The sequence below is a fragment of the Orussus abietinus genome, unplaced genomic scaffold, assembly GCF_000612105.2.
Source record: "Orussus abietinus isolate OABI.00-Male unplaced genomic scaffold, Oabi_2.0 scaffold30, whole genome shotgun sequence".
Lineage (NCBI taxonomy): Eukaryota > Metazoa > Arthropoda > Insecta > Hymenoptera > Orussidae > Orussus > Orussus abietinus.
This window is the reverse complement of record NW_019394276.1, coordinates 162144-174686: the sequence shown is the minus strand read 5'-3', so window position 1 is coordinate 174686 and position 12543 is coordinate 162144. Positions and strand designations below refer to the sequence as shown.

The window sequence follows — 12543 nt, the reverse complement described above, 5'->3', positions numbered from 1 at the left end:
CCCTCGGGTTTATTTGTGATCCGAAAGCAAGCGAGCTGGATCGAACGGATCTATTCGATCCTTCAGGATGGACTTTCTTGAAATGAATTCTTTTATATTATTCTCTGTTCAGGTTATCTTGTCACGAGGAGCGCATTTTGAACGTGGAGAAGTCAGGAATCGGCGACCGGAGGTCGATCGAGGGTGGAAATATTCCCAAATTCCGGGGATCCCTCTTCTCTCCGGGTCTTGGTCTTAATCCCCGGTTAATCGGGATTTTCATCATCCGCGTACGGAATGACTGCGGTTAATCCAGATGCAGGGCTCCCTCGAGCAACGCGGAAGAAGTGAAAACGCAGGACGCGTGCAGCCAATCGTTGCAGTTAACCGCTGCCGGATCTGGCCTGTGATTAGCTGATAACCACCTGCAGCGTTTTCACTTGTTCCTGGCCTCGTACTCCCCGATTAAGAAAATCCACCGGGGAAGGACATTACGTCGAGCGTAATTCAGAACGCAGTCGGCTCGCGGTTTCTCCTTATCGGATTTGCACCTCGCGCGATAGGTACTCCATTAATGGAGGTTCTCCTATTTTTTCCTAATTATTTCACGCGTGATAATTAATCGTAGGAAGGATATCCTGGAGAACGCGAGTAGAATTATGGATCACGCTGTACGGCCGGCTCGTTTCTTTTCATCCCGTCGAGGAAACCGGACGAAAAGCGTGTCGAAATCCCTAGCCAAACCGAGCCCAATGACCGGGGCTGACTCTTGACTCTCGGTGGTCTTTCTCAATGTCAATGCGCGAACACGCGTCGACTGACTTCCTCGGAAAGGACGTTGAACGAAGGCGCGCTACGCGGATGTACATACGGCGGCGATAATGCTCGTGATGCCGTACGCGTATGTATATTTCTTTCTAATTCCGGTTTTGTACTCTTATAGGAGAGTCGAGGGGAAATGGAGTCTTCCAGGTGACCCGACAGGATTGGGAAATCATTTTTTATCCTCGACTTTGTCGGATTCCTTCTTCGGTCCCAGGCGAGGCTGCGACGTGTTCCCTTGATCTTCTATTTATGTGAGACCCTGCAGGACCGTTTTACTATGCGCTCGACACGTCTCGTCGTATGGGAACGGAAACCGGTCTCTCGACTCGGATTCGAGAACCTCGCGCCGACGATCGACCCCAATTTTCGGCCTCTATCACCACGTGGTCCACGCCGAGCCGCTTATCAGTCGGCTGGCCGATTCTTTGGCCTCTAGAGAAATTTCCACCTCGCTCGGAACGCCCAGGAATCGAGGAGGATCGATATTTTTTAATGCTTTCTGCCGTGGAGGTCTTCCACGGTGTCCGATTCCTGAAATATTACACCCGCGCCTCCTCGTCCTCTTGCGCGAAGTTAACAGAAAAGAATTATGCATTCTTGTATTTGTGACACATGTATACGCGGTTAGTGTACGTGCATTGCGAAACGTGGATTTCGTCGGTATCGACCCTCGCTCGTGTTTCTTTTTACCTCGTTACCTCCGGGAAGTGATTAATTAGAATTTAAATATAATTTTGTCATGTCCGGCCGGGGGGGCGTGGATTAATAAGAAAGGCGATCGGGGTCTGAAGTCAATTTCCGGGTGGTCGATTTTAATCGGATCGATATAACCTTGTAAAGCGGAGTTATCTCGATTTTCTTTCACTCCGAGGATTATTCTTGTAGAAAGCGAGGCGGGAAGCGGTCGTTAATGTCATTGCCTGTACACACGTGGGGAGCGCGCACACGAGTGCAGGTTCAGGCTCCTCGAGAGTCGAACCTTAAACCCTAAGGTTGAAATAACGGTTCCCTCCGCGTGTACGTACACCCGTGTATAGAACCCCGTACGTGTAGGTGCATACCTACCTACGGGGAATCGCCGTTGCGATTCCTGCCAGCTGCAGCGGCTGGATGCAACGTCGCTCCTCTCGCGGTGCATCCTGCAGGACTCCCTCCGACCAGTCGCATTAATCCTTTCCGCTCGTAGAAAGGCGAACCAACTCGATTGGGATTTATTATACTCGATTGTGAATTTTTATTATTCCTTTTAAACGAATTTTTGGTTAAGCTACTCGTGGAACTAACGTGGAACTCGCTCGATTGCAGGACCGAGAAAAATGCCGGAGGACAAGAAGCGGAAAAGTCACGCCCAGGTTGCGACGCACGATTAGCGCGATTGCCCGTCGAGAAGGTGATCGAAGGAACGGGCAAATCGCCGGATGTTGGAGTTCCGCCTACGCGGTCGGGCCGCGGAATCCGCGACGGCCGGGACCACGCGGATTCCGTCGGCGAGCGTCCGAGACGCGTTCGGCACGACCGGGATGCGTAAAGAAGCGGGGCATATGCGATTCCGTTAGTCTCGAAGTGCAGGACGCACTTAGGCCGTGAGCCCCGGGTTAGGTCGAGCGGAAATCCCGCGCGTTTTCGCCCCGCGTAGACGGAGGCATTCGTGCGTCACCGTCGCCGGGGCCTCTCGGCCTTGGCTCCTCCGAGGTCCCCGCGGGTGTCTCTCTTTGTCGCGTAGGTGCCTGCGGGGAGGCGCGGAAAAGTTGGTCACGAGATGGGAAAATGTGGGAGAGGCCGCGGAAAGAGAAGGAGGACGGAAATTAGAGCGGGAGGCAGGGAGGTACGTCCTGTGCGAGCGTCGAAGTCTCCGAGAGCCTCCTCCCGTTTTTCGACATTTCTCGGGGAGGACGGCTTATATTTACGATTTCCCTAAATTTCACCACGGACGAAATAGAGAGGAAAAGGGGGAAAACATGAGGGGGGTTTCCTTCTAGCGCTTGCAATTTTATTTTTTCTTTTAAACGAACCGGCCCATCTCGTCTTCCTAACTCCTCTCCGCGGAGACCTCGAGATCTCTTTCTCTCTCTTTGACGTCCTCCGGCCCTGCGGACGGCCACCCACTCGGCCACTTTCTAGAATCCAATTTATATATCGCCGAGAGAACTGCCCTCGATACTCTCGTATATAAGAGAGCATCCGGCAAAAACGAGGGCCGCTCGTTACAACGGGACGCGCAATGCGCGACCCTCTTTGTCTCGTGACTGGCGAAAGACCGCGGCCGGATCTTCTCCCCGGTCGCGTGCATCCGCCATGGCGGAGCCCTACTACGGGGCGAACGGGTCACGCGAATACTTTTATGCGTTACGCGGAACCCCGAGAAAGGTGCGACGAGGTGCGAGAGAGGAGTCTCCGTTGCGGGAACCGTTCCGACTCGCGGGGTGAAAAAATGAGGCGGTCGCCGTCCAGCCGAGTGACGTCGCGGTTGCCCGCGTGGGACGCCGTCTCTCCCTCTCTCTTTCTCTCGCGGATCTTCTCGGATGGCGCGTAGGCCGAGAGGAGGAGAGACCAAAGAGGTCTCCCGAGGGGACCTTACGAAACTCACGAGATATCCCGCTTTACGGCGTTGCGTGGCGTTAGAGCCGGTATCGGACGGCGTCGCACCTCTTATACTCGACGTTCCTTCATGTTGCACGATTTTTTACGATATCCCATTACGTCGACCCGGCATGACAATGGCATTTCGAGGGTCCGTCATCTACGAAGCTTTACTTTCGAGCCAGGTGCACCGAATCATCTTAAGAATCCACGTGGGGGTCGTGGAATTTCATTTTTATTAGAGACACTGGTGAAATGGAAATTATTGACGCGCCGCGCCCGTGTGCGACACTCGGCGAGCTTTGTGTGACGCCCGACGCGCTCTGTGCGACTCGTTTTACCTGGCGCCCCTCGGAGAGGTAGGGGGAGCACCTAGGTCGACTCGGTGCACCTCGGTTCGGCTCGGAACGCCCCCGCTATCCGAGCCGGACCGAGTGGTCTCGGGTTCGAGAGATCGAGCGGGGAACCGAACTCGCTCGGCTCGGCTCGCGATCGGCCAGACCGAGCCGCGCCGCGCGCCGCAGACGAGCCGAGACGAGCTCTTCTCCCCGAGTAAGAGTTGCGCCATTAAACGCCGATCGGAGTGATCGACCGATCGATCGACTTATCGAGCCCTTCGAGTAGTGACGTCGACAGTGCCGAATCTCAAGCCTGAGAGAATTGTGCCGAATCGTAGCGAGATATCGCAGTGACTTTTCCCTCGATTTTTATCGATCTCCACCGATAAGAGATTACTCGATGAATCTCGAGAGCGAGCCCGCGGACGTCCACCCAGAAATGTAGAAACGTCACAAGCCGAATTCGATTCGATGATCGATAGTCGCCTCAGCTATTGATCTTTCGAATCCCCCCCTCCCGGTATTATGCAAATTCGTTGCATATAGATATTTTTAGCCCGGTTTATTTATTTCCTCGCAGAAGTCCTTCGTCGAAGTGTCGGCATGAAAATGAGAGATGGCTCGTAAAGGTGACCGTTTTCGACCCTGAGGTGACGTTTATCATTCATGGAGAGGATTATTTATTTATTTATTTTTTTTTTTATCGATAGTGTTCTCATCGAGACCTTTTAAACGGGTATCTTCGATTTCATCGAGATCTCTATCGAGGAACTCTGCAGGGGCGCATCGCTCGAGGAGATCTCTCGTTGGGGAACGTCTTCGGCGAGAAAGAGGAAGCGTGTCAGAGTGTGGCGTGTCGGGCATGACCACACGGGCGTAGTTTTTTGCGGGGTGAATCACACCGAGATATTGCGGTTGAACGGGATCTTCTGATAGGCCGCGATGCATCGCCGGTGATGCAGCGGAGATGTCCGACCGAAGTGGCCCGCAAAATAGCGCCGCTCCCTTCCTGTGCTCGGCGGATAAATAGATAGATAGATCCTCGTTTGTAAGTTTAATCCCGTCGCCTGCACCTTCGGCACCTGCGAAGTGAGCGCAGGTTCCGGTCGGTCGGCTGCACCGCAGGGACTCGATTTAGACATTTAATTTGAAAAATACCAACGTCAGTTTCCAGCCGAGCATTAGATCGATCTCTGCGGAAAATTCAATCGATCCCCAATGCAAATACTCCCCCAAAAATGACACGTGGTCGAGTTTTTCCCCATTTCACTCGCCGACCGGTGAACAATTATCTATGTTTCTTTTTCTCTCCCAAGGGATGTAACTTATTTCTTTCTGCGATACAAAATTGCGGTATGAAAGTGTCGTCTCTGTCTCAATTTTTCTAAGACTCTTTTTTTTCTGTTGTTTCTTATTTATTTATTTTTTTTCTTATCATTTTCAGGAGGCTGAAGTCGGATCCCACGTGGTCGCGGCGCCGAGGCACGGCGAAGCCGGAGGACCCGAGCCTGGCCAGGACGGGCAGGTGCTCGAGATGCGGCCAGACGACGGCCTACCTGGCCGGTAGGCAGAGGACGTCCTGTCCCAGGTGCCGGTCCAAGGTGTGCAGACAGTGCCAGAGCTGCAGGCCGCCCGATGAGGGCGAGGGCGTCGGGCCCGAGGGGCTGTGCACCGTGTGTCGGAAACTCGCGTGAGTGCATCTCCGTATCCTCGGAACGGCGAAATTCGGATCAGTATGCCTGATCGTAATTCTCGCCTCCTCTTTCTGCAGGGAACTGCGCGCCGTGACCGGCGACGAGTGGACCTTCGAGGGCTCGAACCTCGGGAGAGCATCCGGGCGGAGGAGCTCGCCGTTGGACGTCTTCCGACGCAGCATCCGGCGATCCTGGACCATTAACGGTACCCGTGAGGCACCTTTCCCTTCTCTTAAACCCTCGGACGGAAATCCGATCGATTTGACCCGAATATCTAAAGCCGTCCTGAATATGCGCGATAAGAAAAAATTAACATCATTCTTGAAAAAAAAAAAAGAGAGAGATTCAGTTTATAATTTAAAAAATTTATTTAGAGAGTACGGTCAAAAGACATTGCTTATGCAGGGTGGATGTTTTGGGCGCGATGATCTTGGGGTGGAATAGCCCGATTTCTGATCGTGGAGTTGATGTTGGATCTAATAGCTAAGGATACGTTATGGATATTAGTCGTTCTCCGAGAGAGGCAAGAGTCGAATTTATCTCCCTGTCCGCGGGCGTCGAGAAGTAGATCGCATATTAATAGTTTCTCCGTATTACCGGGTTCTTAACTCGTGACCCGATCCGGGGTTTTCGAGAGCCCAGGTAGCGATTCTATCGACACGGTGATTTACTTCGAGGTCTGGTGTAGCGGCCATTGCGTAAGAACGCAAAGGCCACTGGAGCAGAGTCGCGGTTACGCGGCTCCGGTGTCCCAGAAACTGGGATCTAAGAGTTCGGCGTGGACCGATCGATCTGATTTCGCGCTCGAAGTATTACCGGATAATGGATTTACCTTCGTTAAGGATTTTTGACTAAAGGTTTCCGTTTGCAGGCCCACCTACGCGCTGGTCGTCCAAGAGGAGATCGCCAGAGCTCAGGGCGTACCGAAGCTTGCCGACTCGACATCGAGATTACCGGCGACTCTTCGACGTGTTGTCCTTCCCTAGGATCTCGAGCACCCTCTCCGACGAGGAGAAGGACGAGACAGCCGTTGACAGCCTCAACGTCGACGCGGGCGTCCCACTAGTCGCCGAGAAGACGAAGTCGCGAAAAGAGAACGGCAAGCCCTCGGTCCCGAAGAAGAACGAGAAGATCGTCGTCAAGGAGCAGAAGGAGCCACTCGAGACGGGGAAAATTAAGAGGAGCGACGCCGCATCCACGAGCACCGGGAAAAAGGAGAAGGAGAGCCCGGAGAACCAGACGGAGGCGACCCCTCCCAGGGTCTCGCTGATCAAGCCACCGAGGGTCCTTCCGAAATTCACGTCCCCGGAACCGAAGCCCACCCTCAAGCATGGCGAGAGAAAGTCCAGCATCCCGATTTTCCGACGTAGTTCCAGGGAGTTCGAGGATATCAGGAGTCCCCAGGAGTCGCCTAAGCGCTCGCTCATCCCTCAAAGGTATCCCTTCTTCACGGTGACTTGTTGAACATCTTCACCCGTTACTGGATCCTGAAAATATATATATATTTTTTTTTTCAGGTACAGAGGAAGTACCGACGATCTGAGGCGAAGTCGCGAGGACATCAGCGTGCCGAGTCTGATACCGAAGCTGTTCTCCCCGAGGAGCAAGGAGGACCGACTCAAGCGGCAGGACAGCAAGGACGAGATCCCGAGGGGTAAGGACGAGAGACTGAAGCGGCAGGACAGCAAGGACGACATTCGTTACCCGAGGTCGGGTCGGGCGGCGGCGAAGGATTCGAAGGAGTCGAAGGAGTCGAAGGAGTCGAAGGATACCAGGGACGAGGCGAAAATTGCGACGGGTCCGCCTGGCCGGGACGATGGCAAGTCCGGGATAAGGATCTCGCGGCGGGACAGCAGGGAGGACGTGGGTAGAGAAAGTACGAACGCGAGTGTAAGCGCGTGTTGTACCGGCAGAGCGAAACATCCCGCTAGAGAGGAGAGACAAGAATGGACGGACGGATGCGTGGGAGAGGGCTCGAGATCGAGGCCCGGAACGGCCGAGCAAGGTAAGACCGGCTCGAAGGCGTCGAGAAGAGAGAGCAGGGAGGACGTAGAGGCGAGACCGGCCGAGGGCAAGTCGGCAAAGAACGAGGAGCGCGCCTCTCGGGAGGAAGCTGCCGGCAGAACGGAGGAAAGAAAGCCCACACAGCCGCTCGCGATGGTGAACGATCACGCGAAGGTTAGAGGAGAGGTCCCTGGAAATGAAGGTACCCAGCGAGTCCTGACCGAGGTGGACCGAGAGGACGACGTCCGCCCCATCGGTGCCCATACCGGGAACAAGATCAGACACAAGGACGAGGAGGAACGGGACCAGAAATCCAAGGAAAACGTCCAGGACGTTCTGGCCGATTACCAGTACGAGGTGGACAACACGTATTCCAGCGTCAAGGAGAGGAGAGCGACTTTGGACGCAAACCACAGAAGGGCGGAGGACTTGCAAGTGGTACGAGGATTTTGGTAGCCATTTCGAGTAAGGGGGGATTCTAGTTGATTTTTTATTTCGTTTCTTTCGAACAGGTGCGGAGGAAGTTCTCCAAGGAGGAGCTGTCGAACCCTGACGACACCGACGACACGCCCAACCGGCGATGTTCCAGCGTAAGTTCTGGATTCATGTCGAGTTATCGTCTAGGTTGTTAATTGGAGGTGATTAAAGGCCCTTGTTACGCGTTCTCAGCATCTGTCGCCGGAAGCGAGCCCGCTGAGCACCAGGTCTTCGAGGTACAGTCCCCGGGAGAGCGAGAGCGAACCCACCCCTGCACTCCCACGGAAGACTGGAGGCGGGGAGTCGTGCGGAGCCTCTCAGCGGATACGAGACGCTATCACGAGAACCCGAAGAGAGTCCAACAGCAGCGCGAGATACGAGAGCAGCGGCAGCGAGAGTGTCAGGTACTTTGTCCGCGTTCCCACGTATTCACCCGGACTATGTCTTCTAATCGAGGCCCTCTGGTTCCTTCTCAAGGTTGAGCGAGCCTGGGTTGCATGGATACGCGGCGGACCTGACGAGGAGGGTGAAGTTCCTCGGCGGTGGCGGAAGCGGAAGTCCCGGCGGATGTGGAATAGGCCCCTCGATGGGATGCGACGAGGTCGTGCAACGAGACAGCGCAACCAGCGCCGGCGAGGACGACCACCACGAAGACGGCCATGGTCGAGATCCCGGCAGAGGAGGGCCAGGGTCGTCCCAGAGTAGAACTATGCTGCGACGTCGACGGCAGTTCGATGCGCAAGGTCAGTTCACAAGGCTCAAACTCATGCACACGCGGTAATGGCATATAGACGAGTCTCTTCCTAATTATCTATCGTATCAATTATCATCATAATTAATGGGATATATTCTAAACGACAGGTAAATTAGCTTTATACCTCCCGTTCCCGACAGTCAGGTGTACGTCTTCGGGGAGGTAGGGGGACCTTCCTGACGATCGCAGAAAAAAATATTTTGACGCCGCTCGCACGGTTGCCTGATATCGGCTGTCATTATCAGTGCGCGTGACTGAACTCGGAGGATCTGGAAAAATATATCATCTCCTAATTTCTCTTCTTTTTTAATGTAGTTGGGGGGGGGGGGCATATTAATTGGTACTACATGATCAAGATCTAGGGACGTTTTGAGCGATCTAGGCTCTCGAGGGTGCCAATCGCAGCCCTTTAACCGTGTCCGTAATCGGGTCGGTTATAAAAGTTCTCGAAGCAAAGCCTTTCGCAATGTGCCCACGTATACCCGGCTCTTTCTCCCTCTCTCACACTCTGGCATTGTCCACCGCCACATGGCACTTGCCGATAATAGTCCGTGGCTCATCGATTATCGAAACCTCCCGATACGGCGCGCCGCGGTCGGTAGAATCCCCGAGAGGTCTGGCCAGTCTCTGGAGTGAGTCCGGTTTCGTTATCACGCGGAGTACCCGTCCATCCTATTCCTCGTGCTTCCCACGTCTCTTTCGGGATTTTCCCCCGCTCTGAATCACAAGGAAAAAGAAAAAAAATTAAACCGTAAGAAAATCCCGCAAAGTGTCTCCGAGAACTCGCCTCAGCGTAAGGGCCCGATACCGATCGTCTCTTCCAAAGATTTCGTCTAAAAAAAAAATAGATATATATAAAAAAAATTGGTTAAACTATCGTAGATAATAGAAAAACCTCGCGAAGCGTTCCCGAGGTCTGGGGTTGATGAGAGGGAAGGTGTAGCGTTTATTTTTATTTTTTTTTTATTTTTTTTTTTTTCAATGAACCGAAAATCATGTCCCTCGTCAGGGTGCTCGGCCTGGTCGCGACCGTCCTCTTGTCGATGTACTTCCTGGTGTTCTACGCCGCGGCCGCCTTCGTTCTCTTCCTCTTCTGGACCACCCAGTGAAACCGCGTCCCGATGTCCTCGCGGCTAGTCGGAAGGGACTCCCTTTTCCCCTCTTTTCCTCGGACGGGCGTAAAAAACGGAGCGAGAACCGGAAAGGGCCCACGGCGCGCATTATACACCTCGGCCGGGAGTTAAATATTCGCCACGCGGCGGAATATCGCGGGCCGCAGTTATCGTCGGTCACTTCGTATCGCGTGTGTATATATGTATATATACGTGCGCCCAGGGGGGTAAACCGAGAGGAACGGAGGTGAGGGGCAGGCCGAGGAGCGGCGAGGCGCGGCGGGGCCGCTCTAGGTATATATAATGGCACACCGACGTCCTGTCTTCCACTGTACAGTGCGCTCACCTGCTCGTCTAACGGGTGGCCAGGAAAAGAAAAAGCAATTAACCGGCGATCGTGTCGCAGAATTAAGAAAAAAAAGATCCTTCCCCTCGACAGGCCGCAACATTACGTTCGCAACTCGTATTACGAATATCCATGTTCACAATGAAAATGATTTTACACCATGTCGAACGATTTTAAGTGTACAGGTGCACGCCCTGGTTCCTGTGGATTTCAGAAGATATTTTATTATGTATGCATTTTCGATCTTTTGCCCTGGGTTATATTCAAGTATATATGTTTATATGCTCTGGCGTCACGTAACATTTTTTTTAATACCGTCACTTGGAACGATGAATTAGTACAGAGGATTTTGTTTTGAGATAGGTTATGGTCGCCCGAGCGGAGGCGACGGTTTTGGGGTGGGTTTGCTTTGCGTGGTTTTTTTTTTCTTTTTTTCATATCTTTTTTATGGGATCAACCGTTTCTGGGGGACACCCGGTGTGCGGGAAATGCACTGTAGCATCGCACGACTATAGTCGCCGTGTTCCGCCGTCCGTAGTAACGTGCTTCCCTGCCTCGACGGAGTCAGGTGCGCCCCGTGGCGTAGTCGGTCAGTTCGGCGGTGCAACCCACGCGGAATCGGTCGTTCTCCGGTCCGCGTCCCGAGGCGAGACTGCGAGATTCGCGAGGGTCGTGCCCGGATAAAAAGGATCTCAAGGAAATACCGAACCCGGCCATTGACGTCCAGACCTCGAGACGGTCCCCCGGTAAACACCGTTTAGTCGACCTGGCAGCGACTTCGAAGCCCCTCGTATATTCGACTGCAAGGGCGAATTAAGTGATCACCGCCGGACTCATTAATTAATATCGATAGTTTCAGCCGTGGATCTTTAACGGGGTGCTGGCGTCTCGACGGCAGACAACGGTGATCTATACTCCCGGGAGGAAGATGCGCTCTCGACCCAGGAGGCGGAACCACGACCTCGTCCTCGCGGGTCTCTTCGCCTCGAAATCGACATTGTCATCCGTCGGACTGTATTTTAACAAAGGCCGCGAGGCCTCCTCGAGCGATACCGGGATTTTTTATGCCGATCGGACGGCTTGATAGGGAGATAACGAGCCGCGCTATCAGGGACGTCCGACACGCGGGCGGAAAATCGGGAAGGGCGACGGCGGAATCTTTTTTCCCGGGTCTGCGGTGATGGCTGAATTGTCTTTTTTATTTTTTTTTTTATTATTTATTGTGGGCTGCTGGGCGATTTGTTATCATTTTTTATTTCTCGTGGAAACGCGTGATCGCCCTCGAGGTCGCAGGATGCACTTCACCGTGGGGATCTGCTACTACGGGGGGGACGCGTCGTTCAGCGGGTTATCCGTTGGCCAGGACCCTCGGCACACCCGGTAGGGCGAGGATGCGCTTGTATTTTTGAGAGCGCTCCTCGCATTTCCCTCTTTTCTACCTTGACGGGCCCCGGGACTAACGCGGGAAAAAGCTCGCACGGCGGTTTACGCCGGGAACGGGTTGCCTTTAACCGCCGGCGCGCTAAATTCCGCGGCGGAGTAGCGCCGATAAAGCGGCCGCCCTTTTCGTAAACAATCGCATTTCGAGAACGAGTCCAGATAAGGAAACGTCCACAGGCTCCTGGAGAAACATTGACTTTCACCTACCCTGGAGTAACGACGATACGTTGGATTGAGAATACTAGCCCTTTTTAATATCCCCTACAATTTTCTGCCATTTAAAAATAGGAAAACTTAAGGAACGTTGGAAAATATTTCTCACGTCGGTATTATTGTTTATGAAATTTTTATCGATTTTTTTTTAGACACGCTCGGCATTTTCGGACGGGATTCTATTTACTGTAGTTTTGTTGGGGAGGGAAATTAAGGTTAATCAATTTTCTTTTTAATTTCAGGTTCCCGCAGGAGAGGCAGGTCGCACGCCAGGACCTGCTGCGGGGATGATCTGCAGAGTCTGCAAGCCCTGCACGTCCTTGGCCGAGGAGGGGGGCGACAGGAAAGTCCTCCGGGAGTTCAGATTCAGGGTCAGGAGCGATCGATCGTCGACTACAGGAGGCTCGTCTTCATCAGCTCGGACTCCTCCTCGGGGCGCGAGGAGGACGACGCCGACAGCAGCTGCTCGGGGTCCTCGTATCTGAACGGCATCCCCCGGGGTGGACACGCCCAAGGCCTCGAGGACTGCGACTGGGACTACTTCGAGAGCGGGACTACCAGCTCCGTTCCTCTGCCGAGTCTTCCGGTCTCCGTCAATACCAGCAACGTGGGGACCGACACCGACGTCGGCCAGGACTGGAGTTGTTGTCCAGGCAGAGGAGCCTCCAGTTGCCAGGTACGTCTTTCGATAAGTTTAATGAAAAAAAATATTTATTTGTTAATACTTATTTATTATGAATGGAGTATATTTTGAGATTTATCGATCGGTTTAAATTCACCT

The 12543-nt window shown here is 53.5% G+C and overlaps 1 protein-coding gene across 2 annotated transcripts in view; it reads left to right on the top strand.

The window, feature by feature from the left end:
* LOC105701690 overlaps positions 1-12543 on the top strand; it is a 28560-nt gene that overhangs the window by 2151 nt on the left and 13866 nt on the right. The window contains exons 3-10 of one of the 2 annotated variants that reach the window (XM_012428634.1): positions 5167-5412; positions 5494-5621; positions 6288-6852; positions 6934-7858; positions 7933-8010; positions 8090-8301; positions 8375-8640; positions 12005-12438. In XM_012428634.1, coding sequence (XP_012284057.1) covers positions 5167-5412; positions 5494-5621; positions 6288-6852; positions 6934-7858; positions 7933-8010; positions 8090-8301; positions 8375-8640; positions 12005-12438 — 2854 coding nt within the window. Of the gene's footprint in view, positions 1-5166; positions 5413-5493; positions 5628-6287; positions 6853-6933; positions 7859-7932; positions 8011-8089; positions 8302-8374; positions 8641-12004; positions 12439-12543 lie in introns of both variants that reach the window. The other variant, XM_012428633.1, reaches the window with a different exon arrangement.